This window comes from Ranitomeya imitator, chromosome 5 (genome assembly GCF_032444005.1).
Source record: "Ranitomeya imitator isolate aRanImi1 chromosome 5, aRanImi1.pri, whole genome shotgun sequence".
Classification (NCBI taxonomy): Eukaryota; Metazoa; Chordata; class Amphibia; order Anura; family Dendrobatidae; genus Ranitomeya; species Ranitomeya imitator.
Window position 1 is genome coordinate 525,198,508 of NC_091286.1, and position 26,919 is coordinate 525,225,426.

The 26,919-nt window shown below is 46.4% G+C and overlaps 1 protein-coding gene across 1 annotated transcript in view; it reads left to right on the forward strand.

Moving 5' to 3' along the window:
* Nucleotides 1-26,919, forward strand: part of PLS1 (plastin 1) — a 243,679-nt gene that overhangs the window by 204,290 nt on the left and 12,470 nt on the right. Inside the window, exons 14-15 of the mRNA XM_069727564.1 lie at nucleotides 2,183-2,306; nucleotides 8,816-8,940. Of these exons, the coding sequence (XP_069583665.1) occupies nucleotides 2,183-2,306; nucleotides 8,816-8,940 (249 nt within the window). The remainder of the gene's footprint in view (nucleotides 1-2,182; nucleotides 2,307-8,815; nucleotides 8,941-26,919) is intronic.

The window sequence follows — 26,919 nt, forward strand, 5'->3', positions numbered from 1 at the left end:
ACGTTGTTACAGCTGCCGCTCATTGCACTGAGCGGTGATTGATCTGCGCTGCTGGCACCCCTATGACTGAAAGCCCCAGGCTGCCAGGGGAAATATAGTTCAGGGCTCTCAGTGCAGCTTCAGAACACTATTAACCTGCAGATTAACCTCATATCTGCAGGTTAATAGTGTTTTTTTACATGACAAGTTCCCTTTAAGTAAAATGTATTAATATGTGTGGTATTTTTAATGAAGAGTAAATTAACTAAGAATCATTTTATTCTTGATTTTTTGCCATTTGGTCCAGTTTGGAATAGTAAACTAACCATTTAGGGCTTGCTCACACTTGTGAATTAATCAAATGAATGCAATCCGATAAAAAAAAAATTGGATTGCATTTGGACCAATGTTATTCTATGATTGTGTGCACATCTGCGTTTTCTTTTTCAGCTCTGGTTGGATGGAGATCGGACTGAAAAAGCAGCATGCTGCGATTGCATGCGAAATTTGAATCACATGCACTCATACAAGTCAATGGGTACGTGTGAAACATCGCACTGCACTTAGACACCAGCTAAGTGCAGTGCGATTCCTGCGGATGTCGGCAACAAAGGAAATGGAGAAATTACTTTCTCCGTTTCCTCCACACTTGTGGAGGATCGTATATAACAGAGCACTGACACTTGGCTCCCGCTCGCAGCAGAGCAGTAGTGTCATTAGCATATCGCATCTGATGCACTTGCTTCGGATGTGTTTTGGTAATGGGACCACAGCCTTTAGATGGATATTTTGTAAAAAAAAATCAAGTACATACAGTATATTATCCAAAATGTAGAATATGTTCTGACTGCACAGTACCATGGTGTGTATTCACAGCAGAATAGCCATCAGCATGTAACATAAATACTGGGAGAGAAATGGAAGATATAGGGGAAAATATGCAGCAAGAATAAATATATGCTTGTAAAGAGATGTCATGGCTCTGAACTCTCATTTTACTACATATGTTGAGTTTCAGACTGTAATGACCGAGATCCAAGGGGTAACCACAGGCTGTAATGGGAGGAGAGAGGGGGATATTGAGCTCAGCACGCCTTGCAGTCCAATGCTGGAGGTTGAAGTCCGTACGGAGGGTGCCTGTCCCGCTGGTGAAGTTCAGCCAAGTAATGAAATTGCGAGGAGGAAAAAAATCGGCACATCCATCCAACAATAAATAAAATATATAAAAAATTTATAGGAAAATCTTTAAAAACATCATGGATTCCAAAGTTATAAAAACCTGACGCGATTCTGGCGTCCAAGCGGCCTTAGTCATAGGACTAATGGCGCTTGGATGCCAGAAACGCGTCAGGCTTTTATATCCTTGGAATCCATGTTTTTAAAGATTTTCCAATACATTTTTGATATATTTTATTGATTGTTGGATGGATGTGCCAATTTTTTTCCTCCTCACAATTTCGCAGGCTGTAATGACGATATTAGAATGAAAAAAGATGAATCAAACAGATCACTCCACTAGAGGGCATAAGGACATTGTGGAGTGAAAAATGTTACATAAGCCGTGAAAAGCGATAAAGAGTAACAGCATGGAACTCCAGAGTAAATATGAAAAAACTATGTCTATCTATCTACTTTCCTTTTTCTGTTTGGAGGTGCTTATGAGTTTTTTTTTTTTTTTTTTCTACCAATTTTTATGCTTCTCTGTGATTAAAAAAGTGAAAATTAGAAGTGAGTGGTTAGCCCAGATCTACATTTAAGTTCTATAACTATATCGAGCGATACAAAATCTGAGTGGATAATTACCCAGTATCCTGGTAGCTGAATTTAGAAAAAGGCTATAAGCTGTAAGGGGATCATCCAGCTAATGTGCCATAGGGAAATATTCCTTTCCTTCTACAAAATATTTCTCTAAATTATTCCATTGCTGTCTCTACAGAAAAGTGAAGATTGTGTTCAGTTAATCTTTCGGTTGACTTTATAGGGATTTTTTTTGATGAGTCAACTATACAACTAAGTAATAAAGCACAAAAAAATAAAAAAAAATATACAATTAACCATCAGAAGTGGAAACCTTGATAAAAAAAAAAGTAAACTGTCTCAATGGAGAAACTGAACAAAATGAGCTTTCTTTGGTATACTGTCACAACGAGAGAATTGAATGATGAGCCTGCCGTACTGATTTCTTCCACTAACCCTCTACTAGGTATACATTAAATGTGCTGTCCGATCTTGGAGAGGGTGAGAAGATTGATGACAGGACCATTGTACAGTGGGTAAATGAAACATTGCGTGGTGCAGGCAAAACCACATTCATCAGCGGCTTCAAGGTAATGAACCTTCTTCATTTCAGTACAGAAAACCCTAGTTTCCCGGCGATGGGTAATCCATGAAATGTCAAAGATTCCACTTTTGCAAAGTTTAGATTAAACTCTTGTGTGGGACTTCAACGTTTGTGCTGCCTGGGCCATGTCCTAGACATATTATTCCAGATGATCTGACAAGTGGAGAGACTGGATGCGCCCAGTATTGTACATATTGTAGGCATTAAAGAAGCAACTTTAGGAAAATGTCAATAGAAAACTGTAATTGCATTTTTCTCAATTAAAGTCACTGTGGAAAACTGTACTGAAACTGTTACACAACCAAAAGGCACATCCGTGGTCAGGGCCACTTTTAGACAAAGTGGGGCCCTGGGCAAAAGTTTAAAGTGAGGCCCCAAATGCTCACATATTGCACCATCACACAGAAACATTTCTGCTGTATTTACCTGCGCTGAGTTAAAGCCATTAAACGAGTGCGATCGACAATATTGAAGTCGTTCGACTCTTGTTTCCCAGCCTGTTTAGGGTAGGTGCACATGTTCAGTAATTGGCAGCGCTTTGGAAGCAGCACATGTCCGCTGCCGGCTATTGAATGCAGGTGAATCCTCTGTGTTCACTGAACTGGGCAGATTCCAATACATTCTATGGGTGAAATTTATCTTACAGGGACTCGTGTCTCCACTAGATAAATAGACATGCTGTGGTCTGGAGAGATGCGCCACATTCTGTAACGTCTGGATGCTGCACAAGTATGCAGCGTTCAACCCGCATCATTTACTGACCATGTGCAGCTATCATTGGTACAGATAGTCCTCGATACAGTATAACGCAGGTCCCAAATAATACATATAGTAAAACGCACTCCCCATGGTTCTTGATAGAGTATACTGCATCCCCCCTCAGAGTACACTGCAGCCCCTATCATAGATTATAATGCAGTCCCTCATACAAAATAATGCTGCATCTCTCAAGAGTATAATGCAGCCCTCTGAGTATAATGCAGCCCCCACACACATTATAATGCAGCCCTCTCAAAGTATAATGCAGCCCCTCACACACATTATAATGCAGCCACCTCAGAGTATAATGCAGCCCCCACACACAGTATAATGCAGCCCCCCAGAGTATAAAGCAACCCCCTCAGAGTTTAATGCAGATCCCCACACAGTATAATGCAGCCCCCTCACATTATAATGCAGCCCCCCACATACACAGTATAGTGCAGCCCCCTCACACACAGTATAATGCAGCACCCCCACACAGTATAGTGAAGAGCCCACACAGAGTATAGTGCAGCCCCCACACATTCTACTGCAGTCCCCCCACACACAGTATAGTGCAGCAGACACACACACAACACAGTATAGTGCAGTCCCCACACACTCAGTATCGTGCAGCAGACACACACATACACACACACACACACAAGCACACACACAATACTTCACAATACTTACCTCTCCTCCTTGTTTCCCTGCTCATCGTCTCATCAGCTCCCCTGCTGGCATACGCTGAGTCAGAGGCAGATGGGGAGTGATGGGAGAGGGAGTGCAACATGACACTCTCTCATCCATCACTGCTTATCCTGATAATGTGAATGCTCGTTATTGTGGGTAAGGGGGGGCAGTGCAGGGACCCTCTTACTCAGGGCCTTATAGCGGCCGTGTGGTGTGCCATTATTAGCAGCACACCACTGACTGGGGGCCCCTGGAGGAGCAGGGACCCTAGGTGGCTGCCTGGTCTGCCTGCCCCTAACGCCAGTCTTGTCCGTGGTGTAACTAATCCCCATCCACGATGGTCTGCCACATTGGGTATAGTGCGACAACTAGCGTACTCTAGATAAGAGTTGGCAATGCTGATCACATCAACCTGTCTAGCCTGTTCACCGTGATATAGGGGGTCCCAAATCTCACCCAGTGGCAGATGCATTTTCAACACGAGGGAAATAAGTCACAGATCTTAGACTTTTTCCATATATGCCATTGAGAACATATCCTGTACATGTTCAGCTTGACTGTACATGGGGATATAAGAGGAATAGCTGTTGGCTGAACAAGTGTTCAAACAACATTTATCTGAGGTGTATGTCCACCATTAGACTGAGGTCATAAAGATATCTGTGGAGTGATTCAATGCTGTTGATAGTATGAAGACATCAGTCCAGAAGTTGATTAAAGAATAGTGGTTTATTCAACGTGTTTCAAAGTATTATTTACTTCTTCATCAGGAAAATAATCACATTTCATCAATTGCAGACTGCCAAAGTGTTCTCAGTGTGATAAACCTTCACAGTAGGAGTCTGGCAGATACTCTCTCATAGAAAACACAGGAGCATTCTGCAGAGCGATCGTTCATGTATATGGAGGAGTGAGCAGAGTTAGCTGCCGGCTGAACGATCGGTTGATCCATTGTTCAGACTATGGCTATCACTCGTGTATGGGGCCCTTTAGGTGCTTCCAATACCCACGATAGTTGTCTACATGCACATGCACACTAGTCTTTGCTGAGCTCTCTAGTTTTGATGTCATTTTTTAACATGTGGTCACCTTTAGATTTCTCCATACTTTCATCAGCAAGTGAACAGCTATTCACAAAGTTTAACATTACTTTTCTTTTATCCCATTACTTGTGCACTTTTTACAATTATTACTTATGTACATTAATATGTGGCCAACTGTCACCTGCCCGGTTTCCTGCTCTCACACCGCTGCCCTGTCCTCTGCTGCTCTTGCCACTGCCAAGCTCCCCACTGTTGCTGCTCGGTCCTCCACCTCAGCACCGTTATCCCGGCACACTGTACCTGCTTGGTCCCGCCGCTCTTCTCCCTGGCTTCCAATCACGCGCTCGGCAGTAAGTTCCCGACTCCTGCACATGTGCCCTGGGTCACTTAGAGCATGGCCTTGCGAATCACTGGCTTCTTATGGAAGCCAGGTACCCTGACCCGGAAGCACCATCTAGCCTATCTGGATGAGGTAAGGAGTATTTTAGGCTGCTCCTCTTAGAGGAGGCACCTGATTATTATATGGGTTCCCCAGCATAGTAACTCAGGTCCTTGTTGCTCCTTTTTGCGCTGTGCTGCCAGCGCATTCTTCATCCTGTTAACTCTGTTTCTCTCCATAGTGCCTGTCTCGGGCGCCCGTCTGGAGTCCTGTTCTTTCCTTCCTCGGTCCACGTTCCTGGTTCCTGAATCCCTTGTCATCCATCTCCTCGCTGTTCCTCATCATCCCATTCCCTTCTTTCCTACAAGCCGCCCCCTTGGTATTGGCTGCTGTGGTCTTAGAGACCGCTGGGCTTGCCCCTGACAGTCCCTGTATAAGTGTCGGTCCTCACTAGGTCCGCTGACCCAGGGGAGGGTCGGTTTCACAGTCCAGAGGGTCCACTCTAGTAACTCATCTCCCAGAGGTGTTACAGAATAATCAGGCCATGGACCCCGCTGGTACTGTGTTCTCTGCGCAAAAGGAGCTGGCTCATGTGCGTGACAATTAACAGCGCATCATGACCTTTATGCAGTCTATGGAGTCTTGTCTGACTTCCCTGCAGGCCTCGGACCTGGTTAATGCAACTCAGCTTGCTAGCCTCCAGCAGGAGCTATTTCAGCAGTGGGATACGCAAGCGTACATGCTGAGTTATATGGCAACAGTGGATGACCGTTTATATAATTTGCAGTCCGAGACCTCGGTCTCAGATCAGGTTGCATCCCATGACTCTGGTTCTGTTTCCATGCCTCATCCCCCATCTGGGTATATCCTCTGTGGGAGCGAGATGACCCTATAGTCTCTCAATTATCGACCTTTCTGGAGATCTTCCTCAGGGTCTTTGATGAGCCCAGACGGCTGGCCTCCACATCCCTCTTTAACCTCCACCAGTGTTCTGTTTTGGTAGGCCAATATGCCATCGGCTTCCGCACTTTATCCTCAGAGCTGGGGTGGAATAATTAGGCGCTGATTGGTGCTTTTTGGGGCAGACTGTCGGGCAGGATCAAGGATGAGCTCGCAGGATGAGTTTCTCCAACTTCGCTGGAGGATCTAATCTCCCTTGCCACGTGCATAGACCGGCATTTTCAGGAGTGCTCCCATTAGTCTGCTCGAGAAAGGAGATCCATTTGATCTATCCCTCCTATTCGCAGGCCACAACTGTGTCAGCTTCTGCTTCCGTGCCCGAACCTATGCAAGTAGATCGGCTCAATGTGGCGAAACAGCGTCGGAGAGAGACACTTGCTCAAGGTCTTTGCTTCTACTGTGGTAGTGCATCCCATTTACTGCGTGCCTGTCCGGAGAGGTCGGGAAACTCCCCCACCTAGGACAGGTAAGAGACGCCTCCCTAGGTGTTTCTGATTCCGCTGTACCTCTAACCTTGTCTGTTCAGGTGGTTATTAGTCAGAGACACTACTCTGAGGTGACTTATGTGGATTCAGGCGTGGCAGGCAACTTCATTAGTCTTGTGGCAGTTTGAAGGCTTTGGATTCCAGTTCTGACTCTGGAGAGACCACGTTTGATTGCATCGGTGGACGGCAGACCTTTGCAATAGGCGATCACTATGGTGACAGAAGAAGTGGAGTTGCGGATTGGAGCCCTTCATTGAGAGATGATTGCCTTGTATGTTCTGCCTAATCTTTCACATGCGCTGCCTTCTGCTCAGTTTGCCCTAGGTTAAAGCACATGAACCCACTCTCGTTTGGTGCTCGGGTGACGTACTTCTTTGGGGGCACTCCTGTCAGGAACGGTGTCTGCTGTCTGTTCGTCCGGTTTACTCTCCATGGCCTTCTTCTGCTCCCGCCTGACTACCTTCAGCCTATTGGTCCTTTGCGGACGTTTTTAATAAGAAAGAGGCTGCAAATCTTTCTCCGCATCATCCATATGATTGCCCGATTGAGCTCAGTCCCGGTTCCACACTGCCAAGGTGCAGGATCTATCCTTTGTCTCCCACAGAAACCCAGGCCATGTCTGAATATATCCAGGAGAGCTTGGCCAAGGGATTTATTCGGAAGTCTTCCTCCCCTTCAGGAGCAGGGTTTTCCTTCATCAAGAAGAAAGATGGCTCTCTTCGTCCTTGTATAGACTACAGAGGTCTGAACGACATCACCGTCAAGAACAGGTACCCTCTGCCACTTTTCCCGGAGCTCTTGGATCGTTTAAGAGGGGCTCAGATATTCACTAAACTCGATCTTCGTGGTGCCTATATTGATCCGTATTAGCTCCGGAGATGAATGGAAGACCACTTTTAACACTCGGGACGATCATTATGAATATTTGGTCATGCTGTTTGGCCTCTGCAATGCCCCCGAAGATTTCAAGAGTCATGGCCATGCGAATCACCGGCTTCTTTTGGAAACCAGGTGCCCTGACCCGGAAGCACCATCTAGCCTATCAGGATGAGATATGGGGTATTGTAGACTGTCTCCTCTTAGAGGAGGCACCTGATTATTATATGGGTTCCCCAGCATAGTAACTCAGGTCCATGTTGCTCCTTTTTCTGCTGTGCTGCCAGCACATTCTTCATCCTGTTAACTTTGTTTCTCTCCATAGTGCCTGTCTCGGTCGCCTATCTGGAATCCTGTTCTTTCCTTCCTCGGTCCGTGATCCTAGTTCCTGAATCCCTTCTCGTCCATCTCCCCACTGTTCCTCATCATCCCATTCCCTGCTTTCCTACGAGCCGCCCCTCTTGGTATTGGCTGCTGTGGTCTTAGAGATCTCTGGGCTTGCCCCTGACGGTCCCTGTATAGGAGTCGGTCCTAACTAGGTCAGCTCGCCCAGGGGAGGGTCGGTTCCACAGTCCAGAGGGTCCACTCTATTAACTCTTCTCCCAGAAGCATTACACCATCTTATTTAGTTTGATTAACAAAATCTTTGCATTGCATATTTAGGTGTTATTTAGCATTGTGCAATAATATTGTGCGTTAATCACTATTAGTTTATAAGTATAGATCCATCTTCAGCAGTTTTTTTTACTTTTTCAGTTAGCGACACATATTTTCACAACACAGCAAAAATGTTCTAAAAAAAAATGTTGACATCTTAAACATATCGCCTGTGTCAAAGGAGCTTCAGAAGGGGGTGAAGAGGTTGCATTCACACCCAGGCCCCGTTTCCTCAGGGAATCCAGTACCCACATTCCCCATGCTGTATTATTACTGGTAGTTGTTATTTGGGGGCATTAGTACAGACTTTTTATTGAGGCTCAGGAGCTTGGGTTTACTCCATTGAGCTTGAGTTTTTATGTTAGTCTATGGTTGCATTTGGTTCATATGTCCCTGCCATGCCACTACACCATATGACTCCTCTTTAGCCCCCTCTGACATGGTTTGCATTGCATCATGTATTATTTCATGCTGTTACTTGCAATGACTCATTTGATTAATTGTAGAACAGAAATGGAAAGTTCTGAGCAGTAATTTTGCAGAGCTTAGTAAATAACTGTAATGTAACACTTCCATAAATCCATTAAAGACACTTTAAGCCCTGACACGACTATAAGACATGTTAATAGTTAATGCCACATTAACTTTTCTTTTTCAGGATCGGTCCATTAGCACAAGCCTGCCTGTGATCGACTTAATTGATGTCATTGCTGCTAAAGCCGTCAATCCAGATATGGTGAAAAGAGAAAATCTTTCAGATGCAGACAAAATGAGCAATGCAAAGTAAGTGGTTGTACTGATTTCATAGCTCCTACTTGGCTTGGTTGGGTAACACTCCGAAAAGAGATCACTAGGGGAATGTAAAATGCTGATGCGTGTCATTAAAAGACTGCCAATCGGCAACATGTTTGCAGTCATTTAATATCCTGTTTAAACAGACAGACTGCGCTTCAGACACACACTGAATGGTTAGTAATACACCTTTCAGTGTACATAGGCTACCATTGTTCTCAGCAGCACAGGTCCTGTTTTGTTAGGACGATGTGCTGGCGAGAACATTGATCTTTTGGGCTTGTTCAACAGGTAATTGGCAGCCTACTTACACTAATCAATAATCGGGCAATGTAAATGCACCTTTAGTTTAAACACAATTAAAACCTGAAACTAAGCTAAAATGCGCCCATTATGCTCCTGCTTCTGGTCCTCTCTGACCTCATAGGGTGCTGACTTTGCTTCATCCTGTATTGATTGGCGGCTAAGATTATGCGATCTGATCAGCATATGTCGGGCAGGCAAACTAAAGGTACCGTTACAATAAACGACTTACCAACGATCATGACCAGCGATACGACCTGGCCGTGATCATTGGTAAGTCGTTGTGTGGTCGCTGGAGAGCTGTCACACAGACAGCTCTCTCCAGCGACCAACGATCAGGGGAAAGACTTCGGCATCATTGAAACTGTCTTCAACGATGCCGAAGTCCCCCTGCAGCACCCGGGTAACCAGGGTAAACATCGGGTTACTAAGTGCAGGGACGCGCTTAGTAACCCGATATTTACCCTGGTTACCATTGTAAAAGTTAAAAAAAAAAAACAGTACATACTCACATTCCGATGTCTGTCACGTCCCCTGCCGTCAGCTTCCCGCACTGACTGTGTCAGCGCCGGCCGTAAAGCAGAGCACAGCGGTGTTAGTGGGGTTCAGTCACGCCTGCTGCTCCCCTGCTGTGTATCCGGCAACGTGTCATGCGACCGCCACGCTGGCACAACTAAAATGTAAGGGAACCTGTCCCCCCCCCAGGCGTTTGTTACTGAAAGAGCCACCTTGTGCAGCAGTAATGCTGCACAAGGAAAAGGTGCCTATTTTCGTTGTGCTCCTTGCACACGCTGAACCTAACACTTATGAAATGTGTCTCCTCACACTGTTAAACCGTCCTGGAGGTGGGACTTTCCTTTGTTATGTGAAGCAGCACAGCCGTCATTCCTACCCCCCTGGTGCCGTGCGACGCCTCCTCAGCGTTGTTTGAAGCTGTCCCGGAGCCTGCGCTGTAATGTTATCCCTTGGCCATGCACACTTAGCGCTGCCCGTCTTCTGACATCATTTAGGTGTCAGGCTGGCAGTGCCTGTGCGTCCACGCTGCCCGAGATCCCACCTCGCAGTGTTGTCTAATGTAATCCCACTGCGGGCCTGGGATCCATGGGCATGCGCAGTGCATATCCTCGCCTCTCACTCCCCTCCTTCCGGCTTCTTCAGACTGTGCGGCGTCACGGCCCTGACATGCTATTAGGGATCAGCTGACGGCGCATAGTCTGAAGAAGGCGGAGAGAGATGAGTGAGAGCCTGAGGTGAAGATATGCACTGCGCATGCCCATGGATCCCAGGCCCGCAGTGGGATTAAATCAGAAGACACTGTGAGGCGGGATCTCGGGCAGCGCGGCCGCACAGGCGCAGCCAGCCTGACACCAAATTATGTCAGAAGACGGGCAGCGCTAAGTATGCATGGCCAAGGGATAACAGAACAGCGCAGGCTCCGGGACAGCTTAAAACAATGCTGAGGAGGCGGCGCACGGCACCAAGGAGGTATGAATGACGGCTGTGCTGCGTCACATTACGAAAGCAAGTCCCATCTCCGGGACGGTTTAACGGTATCATTTTATAAGTGTTAAGTTCTGCGTGTGCAAGGAGCTAAACTAAAAGAGCTACCTTTTCCTTGTGCAGCATTACTGCTGCACAAGGTGGCTCTTTCAGTAACAAACGCCTGGGGGGGGACAGGTTCCCTTACATTTCAGTTGTTGTGTCAGCGTGGCGATTGCAGGACACATTGCCGGCTACACAGCTGGGGATCAGCTGACGTTACTGAAACCCAATAACACTGGGTTGTATGTTTTGACTGTGCAGCCTGCACTTCTGAGCCTCAACTGGCGGTGTTGGAGCCCAGGAATTACAGTTCAGGTGGTAGAAAGATGAACCCATCAGGAGACCTGGATGACACCCAATTATTTAATCATTTAGAGGAGTGGCAAATTCCGGTCAACGTTATCGGAGGATAGTCACATGCGACGGTCTGTTAGTACACCACCTGCGGCACTAAAGACGCATTCCGATAAGACACTAGCCGCAGGGCAAGCCAGCACCTCCAAAGCATACTGGCTTAGCTCTCGCCATGTATCCAGCTTAGAGACCCAAAACTTGAAAGAGGAAGAGCCGTCTGGGAGTACAGTAAGAGGGCAAGACATGTAGTCTGTCACCATCTGACGGAACCGTTGCCTCCTGCTGACTGGAGCCGCCTGTTATGATCTGGTGGCCTAGGAGCAGCATGAGACGGACTCTGGAGAAGGTGGTCCCTGTACTGACCGCAAACCCTGAACCTAGCAGCTCAACTAGAAGTAGCCGTGGGGGGTACCTGACACTCCCTAGACCCCTCGACACAGCCTAAAATCTAACTTCCCCTAAAGACAGAAACAGGAAACCTATCTTGCCTCAGAGAAAATCCCCAAAGGATAGATAGCCCCCCACAAATATTGACAGTGAAAGGAGAGGGAAATAACATACGCAGACATGAAATCAGAATTTAGCATAGGATGCCATACTAGCTAAAAAGAAAGAATAGAACAGAGTACTATGCGGTCAGTATTAAAACACTAGAAAATATCCACCAAAGAAAATACAAATCACCACATCTGACTAAAGACATGGAGGGTATATCTGCATCTCCAGAGACACAGCTTGGCTGCAAAAAATCCTTCACAGACAAAGCTGGACAAGACAAAACATGAATATGCACAGAACTATAAGGTCCACAGCAGGTGGACATCAAAAACAAAGCCAGGACTTATCTTTGAAGAAAAGCACAGCAAACAGGAGAGACCAGCAGGGAAGTGAATCCTCCAAAAACAATGGACAACTGGCAGGGACTAAAGAGTCCTGCAAAGCTATATACCCCAGTCAGTTTTGCAATTAGTAGATACACCTGTCCAATCCTGCAGTCCAGGCACAACTGCATTACCCTCTACAACCACCGGAGGGAGCCCAAAAGCTGAATTCACAACAGTACCCCCCCCTTGAGGAGGGGTCACCGAACCCTCACCCGAACCCCCAGGCCGATCAGGATGAGTCCGATGAAAGGTACGAACCAAATCGGCGGCATGGACATCAGAGGCAGAAACCCAAGAATTATCCTCCTGGCCATAACCCTTCCATTTGACAAGGTACTGAAGCTTGTCGAAAAACGAGAATCCAAAATCTTCTCAACAACATATTCCAACTCCCCATCGACCAACACAGGGGCCGGAGGATCAACAGAGGGAACAACGGGCTCCACATATTTCCGCAACAAAGATCTATGGAAGACATTATGAATAGCAAAAGAGGCCGGAAGCGCCAGGCGAAAGGACACCGGATTAATAATCTCAGAAATCCTATAAGGCCCAATAAATCGAGGCTTAAACTTAGGGGAAGAAACCTTCATAGGAACATGACGGGAAGATAACCAAACCAGATCCCCAACCCGAAGCCGGGAACCAACACACCCACGACGGTTAGCAAAACGTTGAGCCTCCTCTTGAGACAACACCAACTTGTCCACGTTGTCCATGAGCCCAAATCTGCTGCAACCTGTCGACCACAGAATCCACACCAGGAAGGTCAGAAGGCTCAACCTGCCCAGAAGAAAAACGAGGATGAAAACCAAAATTACAAAAAAAGGCGAAACCAAAGTAGCCGAACTAGCCCGATTGTTAAGGGCAAACTCGGCCAATGGCAAAAAAGCCACCCAATCATCCTGATCAGCAGAAACAAAGCATCTCAAATAGGTCTCCAAGGTCTGATTAGTTCGCTCAGTCTGGCCATTTGTCTGAGGATGAAATGCAGAAGAAAAAGACAAATCAACGCCCAGCCTGGCACAAAAAACCCGCCAAAACCTAGAAACAAACTGGGAACCTCTGTCGGACACAATATTCTCCGGAATACCATGCAACCGTACCACATGCTGAAAAAACAACGGAACCAAATCAGAAGAAGAAGGCAATTTAGGCAAAGGCACCAAATGAACCATCTTAGAAAATCGGTCACAGACAACCCAGATAACCGACATCCTTTGGGAAACAGGAAGATCGGAAATAAAATCCATAGAAATATGTGTCCAGGGCCTCTCGGGGACCGGCAATGGCAAAAGCAACCCACTAGCGCGGGAACAGCAAGGCTTAGCCCGCGCACAAATCCCACAGGACTGCACAAAAGAACGCACATCCCGCGACAAAGAAGGCCACCAAAAGGACCTACCAACCAAATCTCTGGTACCAAAAATCCCAGGATGGCCAGCCAACACAGAACAATGAACCTCAGAAATCACTCTACTAGTCCATCTATCAGGAACAAACAGTTTCCCCACTGGACAGCGGTCAGGTTTATTAGCCTGAAATTCCTGAAGAACCCGTCGTAAATCAGGGGAAATGGCAGAAAGGACCACCCCTTCCTTCAGAATGCCGACCGGCTCAAGAACCCCAGGGGAATCAGGAAAAAAACTCCTAGAGAGGGCATCCGCCTTAACATTCTTAGTACCAGGAATGTACGAGACCACAAAATCAAAATGGGAGAAAAACAGGGACCATCGAGCCTGTCTAGGATTCAGCTGTTTGGCAGACTCGAGGTAAATCAGATTCTTATGATCGGTCAGGACCCCAATACGGTGCTTGGCCCCCTCAAACCAATGCCGCCACTCCTCAAATGCCCACTTCATAGCCAACAACTCCCGATTGCCGACATCATAATTGCGTTCCGCAGGCGAAAACTTCCGAGAAAAGAAGGCACACGGTTTCATCAAGGAACCATCAGAATTCCTCTGAGACAAAACGGCCCCTGCCCCAATCTCAGACGCGTCAACCTCAACCTGAAATGGAAGAGAAACATCGGGCTGACGCAACACAGGGGCAGAACTAAATCGGCGTTTAAGCTCCTGAAAGGCAGAAACAGCCGCGGAGGACCAATTCGTCACATCAGCGCCCTTTTTGTCAAACCGGTCAGAGGTTTAACCACACTGGAGAAGTTGGCAATGAAACGACGATAATAATTAGCAAAGCCCAAGAATTTCTGAAGGCTCTTCACAGATGTGGGCTGAATCCAATCATGAATGGCCTGAACCATAATCGGATCCATTTCTATAGATGAGGGAGAAAAAATGAAATCCAAAAAAGAAACCTTCTGCACTCCAAAGAGGCACTTTGACCCCTTCACAAATAAAGCATTATTACGGAGGATCTGAAATACCATCCTGACCTGTTTCACATGAGACTCCCAATCATTGGAAAAAAAATCAAAATATCATCCAAATATACAACCATGAATTTATCAAGATAACTCCGAAAGATATCATGCATGAAGGATTGGAACACAGATGGGGCATTAGAGAGTCCGAATGGCATCACAAGGTATTCAAAATGGCCTTTGGGCGTATTAAATGCAGTTTTCCATTCGTCACCCTGCTTAATACGAATAAGATTATATGCCCCTCGAAGGTCAATCTTAGTAAACCAGCTAGCCCCCTTAATCCTAGCAAACAAATCAGTAAGCAAAGGCAAAGGGTATTGAAATTTGACCGTGATCTTATTCAAGAGGCGATAATCAATACAGGGTCTCAAGGAGCCATCCTTCTTGGCAACAAAAAAGAACCCCGCTCCCAACGGTGAAGAAGATGGCCGAATATGCCCCTTCTCCAAAGACTCCTTAATATAGCTCCGCATGGCGGCATGTTCTGGCACAGACAGGTTGAAAAGTCGGCCCTTAGGGAACTTACAACCTGAAATCAAGTCAATAGCACAATCATAGTCCCTATGCGGTGGAAGGGAACTGGATTTGGGCTCATCGAATACATCCTGGAAATCTGACAAAAACTCAGGAATTTCAGAAGAGGGGGAAGAGGAAATTGACATCAAAGGAACATGATCATGAACCCCCTGACAACCCCAACTACTCACAGACATGGATTTCCAATCTAACATCAGATTATGTAGCTGCAACCATGGAAAACCCAGCAAAATATCATCATGCAAATTATGCAACACCAGAAAACGACAATCTTCCTGATGGGCTGGCGCCATGCGCATGATCAGCTGTGTCCAAAACTGAGGTTTATTTTTAGCCAACGGTGTAGCATCAATGCCCCTTAAAGGAATAGGGTTCTGCAAAGGCTGCAAGGGGAAACCACAACGTCTGGCAAATTCTAAGTCCATTAAGTTCAGAGCGGCGCCTGAATCCACAAATGCCATGACAGAAAATGATGATAATGAGCAGATCAAGGTCACAGATAACAGAAATTTAGGTTGTATAGTACTGATGGTAACAGAACTAGCGATTCTCTTTGTACGCTTAGGGCAATCAGAAATAACATGAGCAGAATCGCCGCAATAAAAAACACAACCTATTCTGACGCCTGAATCTTTGATGTTCAGTTCTAGACAAAATCCTATCACACTGCATAGGCTCAGGGCTCCGCTCAGAGGACAACGTCACAGTGTGTACAACTCTGCGCTAGCGCAAGCGCCGATCAATCTGAATGGCCAGAGACATAGAATCACTCAGACTAGCAGGCGTGGGGAACCCCACCATAACATCTTTAACGGATTCAGAAAGACCCTTTCTGAAAATTGCCGCCAAGGCATCCTCATTCCATTTAGTCAGTACAGACCATTTTCTAAATTTCTGGCAATACGATTCTGCCGCTTCTTGACCTTGACACAGGGCCAACAAGATTTTCTCAGCCTGATCCACAGAATTAGGCTCATCATACAACAACCCCAATGTCTGAAAGAAAGAATCAACATTAAGCAAAGCAGGATTGCCAGTTTCCAGGGAAAATGCCCAATCCTGTGGGTCACCATGCAGCAGAGATGATGATTTTAACCTGCTGAATTGGATCACCAGAAGACCGGGGTCTCAATGCAAAAAACAGTTTACAGTTATTTTTGAAACTCAAAAATTTGGATCTGTCACCAAAGAATAAATCAGGAGTGGGAATCTTAGGTTCTAAGGCAGGAGTCTGAACAATATAATCTGAAATACCCTGTACCCTAGCAGCAAGCTGCTCCACCCGAGAAACTAACTCCTGAACATTCATGTTAATACTAGATTCCGTAGTCACCCAGAGATTAAGAGGGAGGAACAGGCAAAACAGGCTAAAAAGAAAGAATAGAACAGAGTACTATGCGGTCAGTATTAAAACACTAGAAAATATCCACCACAGAAAATACAAATCACCACATCTGACTAAAGACATGGAGGGTATATCTGCATCTCCAGAGACACAGCTTGGCTGCAAAAAATCCTTCACAGACAAAGCTGGACAAGATAAAAACATGAATATGCACAGAACTATAAGGTCCACAGCAGGTGGACAGCAAAAACAAAGCCAGGACTTATCTTTAAAGAAAAGCACAGCAAACAGGAGAGACCAGCAGGGAAGTGAATCCTCCAAAAACAATGCAGAGTCCTGCAAAGCTATATACCCCAGTCAGTTTTGCAATTAGTAGATACACCAGTCCAATACTGCAGTCCAGGCACAACTGCATTACCCTCTACAACCACCGGAGGAAGCCCAAAAGCTGAATTCACAACTGCCGCCGGTGATGGTGTAGAGATTTAGGGCGGGCACACAAAACTGTGCCACAGTTGGGCCATACTGGTCTTGCCTTGGGCAGAGGCACTGCTTCTGCTTCCTCTTTGTGCAGAGCCTCCTCCACTGCCTCGACACACTGAGCTGCTTTGTAAAGCACTAGCAGCACTGCTCTCATTTGGCCTGGAGAAGATGATGGAATTCACCAGTGTGTCTTGGTACTCCCGCATTTTACGCTCCCAGGTCAACGGTGTGATGAGGTTTTGTACGTTGTCCCGGTAGCGAGGATCGAGGAGGGTGTACACCCAATAATCAGCCATTTTGAGAATGTTGTCGATGCAGCGGTCGTTTCTCAGGCACTGCAGCATGAAATCAACCATGTGCTGCAGACTGCCAACTGGCCAAGAAACGCTGTCCCCTGCTTGAGGCGTGATCTCTGCCAGCTCATCATCACCCCACCCTCGCTGTACACACTGACTACTGGACAATTGTGTAACTCCCTCCTCTGGACGGAGGTCTTCCTCCTCCATTGACTCCTCCTCATCCTCCTCACAAAGTGTCCCCTGCCTACGCCTTTGTGAGGAACCACGTGGCGCTGACTGTCCAGAAGCTGATGGAAATGCTGACTCCTCATCCTCCACCTTTTCCACAACATCATCCCTTAGCGCTTGCAGTGTTTGTTGAAGCAGGCAGTTAAGGGGGACAGTCATGCTGACTAGTGCATCATCTGCACTTGCCATCCGCGTGGAATAATCGAAGGGACGCAAAACCTGGCAGATGTCCTTCATAGTGGCCCACTCTGTGGTTGTGAAGTCTGAACGGCGCGGATTGCGACTTCTTTGCGCCTGATGCAGCTGGTACTCCATTACTGCTTGCTGCTGCTCACACAACCGCTCCAACATATGTAGCGTGGAATTCCACCTGGTAGGTAGGTCACATATGATGCGATGTTCCGGAAGGCGGAATCGGCGCTGCAGAGCTGCAATGCGCGATCTTGCCATGCTGGAACGCCGCAAGTGAGCACACTCTAGGCGGACCTTGTGCAGCAGTGCATCAAGATCCGGATAGTCCCTCAAAAAACTCTGCACAACCAAATTGAGCACATGTGCCAGACATGGGATGTGAGTGAGGTTGCCAAGGGCCAAAGCTGCCACCAGATTTCGGCCATTGTCACACACTACCATGCCTGGCTGGAGATTCGCTGGCACAAACCACACATCGCTCTCCTGCTTGATGGCATTCCAGAGCTCCTGCGCTGTGTGGCTTTGATTCCCCAAATAAACTAATTTCAGTACGGCCTGTTGACGTTTGGCCACGGCTGTGCTCATGTCGGTCATAACATGTAAACGTTCACGGGTCCATGTGGAGGTGGACTGTGACGGCTCCTGCAGCGATGATTCTGAGGAACTTGTGTATAAGGAGGAGTCAATGCGTACAGACTGGATTCCTGCAATCCTTGGAGTGGGCAGGACACATCCTGCGCCACTCGCACAATCTGTACCCGGCTCAACAACATTAACCCAATGGGCAGTGAGGGAAAGGTATCGCCCCTGTCCATGTTGACTGGTCCACGCATCGGTGGTGAGGTGGACCTTGCTACTGACGGCGTTCAGTAGCGCGTGTTTTATGTGTCCCTCCACATGCTTGTACAGGGCAGGGACGGCTTGCCTGCTGAAATAAAAGCGGCTGGGCACATTGTACTGTGGGACTGCCAATGCCATCAAGTCACGGAAGCTGTCAGTCTCCACCAGCCTGAATGAGAGCATTTCCAGTGACAGAAGCTTGGCAATGCCTGCATTCAGAGCCTGTGCTCGGGGGTGGTTTGCCGAGAATGGCTGCCTTTTCTCCCATGCCTGTACTACCGATGGCTGTAGACTGGGCTGGGAGTGTGAGGATGACTGGGAACGTGGTGCTGTGGGTGGAATTACAGTGGGTCTCTGGACAACAGTGCCAGAGGTTCTTCCATGGCGATCCTGGGAGGAAGCCGAACCAGCTGTTTGTGAGCTGGAGGAAGAGGCAACACGAGCTGAAGAGGTGGTAGCTGCTGCTGTTGGTTGGCCTAGGTCTTCAGTGTGTTTTTGTAACTCCACCGCGTGCCTGTTCCGCACATGTTTCCACATATTTGTGGTATTGAGGTTGCTGACACTTTTCCCTCTTTTGACTTTCTGATTACAAAGCTTGCATTTGACAAAGCAAATGTCATCTGCAACTGTGTAAAAAAAGGACAAGGCACTGCAAGTCTTGGGAGCGCCCTTTTTGGCTTTTGGAAGAGACAAGCTCCTAACGGGTGCCAGAGTGGAGGCTACAGGCTCTGCAGTCTTGCCCCTCCCTCTCCCTCTTTGGCCCGTTCGGGGAATCTCTTCCTCAGAGCTGCTACCATCACCTTCCTGTACCTCACGCCACAATAGGTCAAGGACCTCATCATCTACACTACCCTCTGCCACCAACTGCTCCTCCTGGGTAGTCTCGGCAGCACAGTATGCACCAGAAAGCGGCACCTGAGTCTCATCTTCAGATGCGTACTGCGGTGTGGTGACCGGAGGCACTGGCCCACCCGCCTCTTCAGAGTCAGAGAGACAAAGCTGTTGGGCATCACTGCACACTGCCTCTTCTTCCATTTCTCCAATGCTGCTTGGCTGGCCCCCTGTTTTCAATCCAAGAGATTCAGAGAACAGAAGTAGAGACGGCTCCTGTCCTGGGCTCTCTAACTGCCTGGGCAATTTGGCAGGTGGTGAAGAGACAGATGGCTGCTCTCCAGTGCTCTGTGCCTGAGAGGATGTGGCACTAATTGAAGTCGATGCGTTAGCTGCCATCCATCCGACAATGGCTTCAATTTGATCTTCACGCAGCAGTGGTGTACGGCGCTCTCCTACAAAGCTGCGCATGAAGGACTGTTCCCTGCTGAAACTGGGTGATGATGAGTCACCGTGCCCGCAGCAGGCACAGAATCACCACGTCCTCTCCCTGCTCCGCGCCCATGCCCACGTGCCTTACTCCCTGCCCTCTTCATCTTGGTTGACAGATAAACATAAACAGAAAAGTACTAAGGGCTTAGTGTGCTTATTCTTGAACAGCTCCTCCTAACAGGTATAAGAAACACTAATTTTCTAAACTGTGGACTAGACTTTATTATGAGCTAATGTGGCCTACACAACTGTAAAGTGGTGTGTTTGGTGAACTTTACTTTTTTTTGGGGGGGGGGAGGCAGATTTGACTACAGAGCGAGTTGCACTCACACGGAGACCGTGCAGACAGCCGTAAACGGCGCTGCAAGGCCCAAAAAACCTCCTCTATGTTATCTTATCCTATGTAGTGTTTTTCCACAATTTTGCTGGATACGGGTGGAAAGCCACTAATAGGAAATTTTTGAAAAAATGTGCAGCAGGCTGCACTATTAGCAAAAAAGGACAATGTATTTTACGGTATGAGGCAGTGACGCACCCTGAGCTGAATACAACCGGCTGTCGCTGCACACAGACTACAGGGTGAGCTGCACTCACACCGAGACCGTGCAGACAGCCGTAAACGGCGCTGCAAGGCCCAAAAAACCTCCTCTATGTTATCCTATGTAGTGTTTTTCCACAATTTAGCTGGATATGGGTGGAGAGCCACTAATAGGGAATTTTTGAAAAAATGTGCAGCAGGCTGCACTATTAGCAAAAAAGGACAATGGATAGAACAGTATGAGGCAGTGTGAACTGTTGTGAGTTCTGTTTTTGGGCTCCCTCTGGTGGTTACTGATGGTACTGGGTGACTTGTGTTCTCTGCGGTCTCTGGTGTCCACCTGTTCCATCAGGTTATGGGTGTTTCCTATTTAACCTGGCTGTTTTGTCATTTCCTCGCCGGCTATCAATGTAATCAGCGTGTCTGTTTGCCTTTGCTCCCTGCGTCTGTTATCTTCTGGACAACCTAAGTTTTGATTTTCCTGTTCTATGTTTTGCTTACTTTTTGTCTTAGTCCAGCTTGCTGTTATGTGACTCCTTGCTGCTGGTTGCTCTAGTGGGCTGAAATTACTCCTCATGTTCCATGAGTTGGCACATGAGTTCAAGTAATTTCAGGATGGTTTTTTGAAGGGTTTTTCGCTGACCGCGCAGTTCACTTTTGTATCCTCTGCTATCTAGCTTTAGCGGGCCTCATTTTGCTGATTCTGGTTTCATTTCTACGTTTGTGCTTTCCTCTCATTTCACCGTTATTACATGTGGGGGGCTGCTATTTCTGTGGGGTGTTTCTCTGGAGGCAAGTGAGGTCTGTGTTTCTTCTTATAGGGGTAGCTAGTCCTTCGGCTGGTGCGAGACGTCTAGGAATCATCGTAGGCACGTTCCCCGGCTACTGCTAGTTGTGTGTGTAGGTTCAGGATCGCGGTCAGCTCAGGTTCCATCACCCTGGAGCTTGTTTTTGTTTTTCTGCTTGTCCATTTGTGATCCCCTGCCATTGGGATCATGACAGTGAACCACCCTGAGCTGAATACAACCGGCTATGGCTGCACACAGACTACAGAGTGGGCTGCACTCACACACACAGAGACCTTGCAGAACGCTGTTAAAACAGCGCTGCAAGGCAAAAGCAAGGTGAACACACAGCGGTTGCTTAATTAGCCTGGGAAAAGCGCAATGAAGCAAATCGCTATCTCAACTGGCCCTCAGTCAGAACACAGCGTCCTGTCCCTAACTGAATTCACAGCAGAGTGAGCGCAAAATGGCGGCAGCATTTTTTATAGTGCATCATGACATCATTTCAGCAGCCAATCACAGCCTTGCCAGTACTTACATGCCCACCATGCTGAACAGGATGTGCCCACACTTGCAATCATTCCTCATTGGCTGAATTCGTGCAGTTTGAATTCTGGGAACTTCCGATTCCGGTATCCGATATGCGGTAAATATCGGAACTCGGTATCGGAATTCCGATACCGCAAATATCGGCCGATACACGATACTTGCGGTATCGGAATGCTCAACACTAGTAGTGAGCACATTGAACCCTCAGGTGCTTCACAGACGTTTATAATGTTGAGCTGTAAAAATAAAAAAAATAAAAATTTCCCCACAAATATTTTTTTACCACAAAATATTGCATTTCCACAAGGGCAACATGAGAAATTGCACCATACAATTTGTTGTGCAATTTTTCCTGAGTACGCCGATACTCCATATGTAGAGGAATACTTCTTTTGAGGCACAGTGCAAAGTTCGCCTTTTATTGCAAAAAATAGTTTTTGAATCACCATATTTTGAGAGCTATAATTTTTCCATATTTTAGCCCACAGAGTCATGTGAGGGCTTCTTTTTTGCGAGACGAGTTGATGTTTTTATTGGTATAATTTTCGGGCACATGACATTTTTTGATCGCTTTCAATTCTGATTATTGGGAGGCAGAATGATCAAAAACCAGCAATTCAGGGTTTTTGTTTTTTGTTAATGTCGTTCCGCATATGGAAAAATTAATAAGACACTTTATTCTTCGAGACAGATTACAGGGATACCTCATTTATATTGTTTTTTTCTGTTTTGGTGCTTTTACACAATAAAAACTATTTTATAGAAAATAATTTTATTTTTGCATCACTTTATTCTGAGAGCTATAACTTTTTAATTTTTCTGCTGATGGAGCTGTTTGGCGATTTGCTTTTTGCGGGACAAGATGATGCTTTTAGCGGGACCATGTGTATTTAGATCCATCGTTTTGATCACATTTTATTCCACTTTTTGTTCGGCGTATGATGATAAAGCATTGTTTTTTGCCTTGTTTTGTATGTATTTTTATTGTGTTTACTAAAGGGGTTAACTAGTGGGACAGTTTTATAGGATGAGTTGTTGTGGACGCATCGATACCAGATATCTTTAGATTTTTTATTATTATATCTTTTGAATGTTTAATTATCGTTTTTGATATTTTTTAGAATATTTTTACAATTATTTAAAAAAAAAAAATTGACTTTCTTGTAAATTTTTTAACTTTGCACCGATATGGAACTATTATTATTTGCAGGCTGATCGCTTGTACGGCATGGGGATGCAGCAGTATCCCCATGTTGTAGTACTGTAACTGTCAGCGATGCACTGACACAGAAACTCACTGATCATGCACTGTGCATGTTTTGCAAGTTTCCTAGCTCTCATGGCAATGATCGAGACCCCGCTTCAAGCTGCGAGATGTCTGACCCAAAGGCAGAGGGGCTGTCAGCCCTCTGCCAGCTCCCGGAATGCTGCAAACGCTTTTGATCACAACATTTAGGGGGTTAAAGTGCTTGGACCCATGCGTGACCGCTCCTGGCACTTAATGCTGGGTATCAGCTGTCAGAATCAGCTGAAACCTGGAAGCAATCGCCCATGCATAACCTGTGTGTTTGGGCGATCACCATGCAGTAATAATACGTCCTTGGTCAGATAGGTCCAGGGCACATGGACGAATTATTATGATGAATGTCAGAAAGGGGTTAAAGGGATTATGTTATCAGTGAAAATTTCTTTTAGAATGCAACCACTAAAGCACCAGGACTGATCAATCATTCATTTTCAAAATCTTCAATTCCCGGAAAAAAAATCTTTTTTGAATGAAGACAGATTTTTACATTATTGAAATAGGAGATGACAGTTGCTATTGATGAGATTCTATGGAGAGGAAAGGGGGAAAGAGGCGGAGGAGCTAAGGATAGAGCTCCTCCGGCCTACATCGAATCTTACCAGTATCATTTATCATCTCTTATTTCAATAATGGAAAAATCTGTCTTTAGTGAAGAAAGATTTTTTCATAGGAATTGAAAATGAATAATCAGTCCAGGAAGAGAAAGAAGCAGATTTCTCTGATAAGATATATTACAAAGTTTTCATGTGTACTACTGATTAATGAAATAAAAATTAAAACGGCTTAAAGTTCCTAAAATAGTGTAGAATGATAAGTTGTATCACAGCAAACTATAGATGTCCTCACCCCATATTTTCCCCAGATTTTTACCTAAAGGTCTTCTGTTGCCCATGCATGTGATATGTAAACACCAGAGTGGCAGTCCCTGTGCTCATATTATGTAAGAGGACAGTCTTTAAATAATTTACCCATACATGTGCAGATAGAAAGGCAAATGAATCTCACGTACGTACCTGAGCATAAGCGGATACAGCTCTGTTTGCACTTAATATTTAATTTAATCTTTTACTCTTTGGCAGCCAGGATAAAGTAGCACAATGCATTATTCCACCCAAAAGAAATATGAAATCTAATTGACCTCCTTAGTTTATGAAATTCACTAATGTCCATAACAAACGAGACCATAATGCGCATGTTATAAATTATCCATAAGGTTCTTGTAAATTTAAAATCCATGAAAAATACATCAGTGTGTACAAAGCTTATAGTGTAACTGTCATTTCAGGAGAACTTGCAGCAGAATATATGTGTCTGTCTCTTCTCCTCCCCCTTCCTCTCTCCATAGAACTTTATGAGCACCAACTGTTATCTCCTATCTCAGTAATGGGGAAGTCTGATTTCACTGTAGACAGATTTTACCAGTGGATTAAGAATGAAAGATCAGATCAGGAGGAGAAAGAAGATTTCTCTGATATGATATATTATTGGATTATTTTTATGTATGCTATTGATTTAGGAAGAAAAAAAAACAACCGTTAGTGTTTAATTTTGTCAAACAGACCAATCAACACTAATCTATAATATAACGCTGGGAGCGTCACTCTGTCCGAAGCCTTTATAGACTGCGCAAGTGCCGGCGCAGTCTGGCCCCCACAGAGTGACGCTCCCAGGAGATCGCGGTATGCGTAAACACTGAACGCACACCGCGATCTCCACCGGAGAGTCAGGGACCGCCAGGAGGGTAAGTACAGTATATTCACTTGTCCCCCGTTCCAGCGCTGCGTGCGGCTCTGTCTCCCGGGTCCTCTGCTTTGACGTTCACAGTTCAGAGGGTGTGATGATGCGCTTAATGCGCAGCGGTGGAACGGGACAGACAGGTGAGTATAGCAAGTGCTGGGGGCCTGAGCTAGCGGTGACTCCGGCACCTGACCCCCACAGCGCGCCGGTGTCCCCGCCTGCTCAGGCCCCCCAACACTCGGCACCCAGCGACGATAGGTGAGTATGGTATTTTTTTTTTTATATATGGCAGCAGCATACGGGGCATATACAATGGAGCATCTTATGGGGGGCATATAATACAATGGAGCATCTTATAGGGGGCATATAATACAATGGAGCATCTTATGGGGGACATATAATACAGTGGAGCATCTTATGGGGCCATCAACCATAATGGAGCAGTGTACGGGGGCATATATTATGGAGCATCTTATGGGGGCCATAAACCTTTATGGAGCAGTGTACGGGGGCATACAAACTGGAGTGTCTTATGGGGGCCATCAACCTTTATGGAGCAGTGTACAGGGGCATACACACTGGAGCGTCTTATGGGGGCCATAAACCTTTATGGAGCTGTATACGGGGGCATACATACTGGAGCGTCTTATGGGGGCCATAAACCTTTATGGAGCAGTGTACGGGGGGCACACACACTGGTGCGTCTTATGGGGGCCATAAACCTTTATGGAGCTGTGTACGGGGGCATACACACTGGAGCATCTTATGGGGGCCATAAACCTTTATGGAGGAGTGTACGGGGGCATACACACTGGAGCGTCTTATGGGGGCCATAAACCTTTATGGAGCAGTGTACGGGGACATACACTATGGAGCATCTTATGGGGGCCATAAACCTTTATGGAGCAGTGTACGGGGGGCATACACTATGGAGCATCTTATGGGGGCCATAAACCATAATGGAGCAGCGTATAGGGCATATGGATGGGAGAAGCAAATTAAAGAATGGTGGCGCAGGATGGGAGCAGCACATGACAGAACGGGGGCGCAGGATGGGAGCAGCACATGACAGAATAGGGCAGCACATGACAGAACGGGGGTGCAGGATGGAAGCAGCACATGACAGAACGGGCGCAGGATGGGAGCAGCACATGACAGAACAGGGGCACAGGATGGGAGCAGCACATGACAGAACAGGGGCACATGATGGGAGCAGCACATGACAGAACAGGGGCACAGGATGGGAGCAGCACATAACAGAACAGGGGCACAGGATGGGAGCAGCACATGACAAAACAGGGGCGCAGGATGGGAGCAGCACATGACAGAACGGGGGCACAGGATGGGAGCAGCACATGACAGGATGGGAGCAGCAAATGACAGAATGGAGGCGCAGGATGGGTGCAGAACATGTCAGAATGGAGGCGCAGGATGGGTGCAGCACATGTCAGAATGGGGGCGCAGGATGGGAGCAGCACATGTCACAATGGGGTCGCAGGATGGGATCAGCACATGACAGAATGGGGGCACAGGATGGGTGCAACACATGACAGAATGGGGGCGCAAGATGGGTGCAACACATGGCAGGATGGGGGAGCAGGATGGGTGCAGCACATGACATGATGGGGACGCTGGATGGAGCAGCACATGTCAGAATGGGGGTGCAGGATGGGAGTAGCACATGTCCGAATGGGGGTGCAGGATGGGTGCAGCACATGACAGGATGGGAACGCAGGATGGAGCAGCACATACCAGGATGGAGACCATATACCAATATAGATGTTCGCCACCCGGGCGTAGAACGGGTTCAATAGCTAGTGTGTATATAATGTAATATAAATGTAATTTATTTAAGCAGCTTTAGACCAATTTGTTCAATTCTTGAAAGGAGGTTGAATGTCATGCTAAAAAAACAAAAACCTAATTAATTTTTTAATATTCCATGGACGTTAACTTAAAATTGATTGTAGGGACCCTAAAGAGTCTCAGTGCTCCCCTTTAACACATACCACAATTTATGATACACAAATACAGAAGAAAAATATAGGTAGAGTGCAATTCCATAGATTTCACTTACTTCTTACATTACATGAGTGATATCAATAGCTCAGAAACTGAACAGTATAGTCCTTTCTACAGTATTTTGGGCACCACATAGTGCTCCATACAGAATAATGGGCCCCATATATTGCTCCATACAGTATTATGGGCACCACATAATGCTCCATACAGCCCCATAATGAGCCCCATATATTGCTTCATACAGTATAATGAGCCCCATATATACCTTCAACCAGAATAATACCCCCATATATTGCTCCATACAGTATTATGGA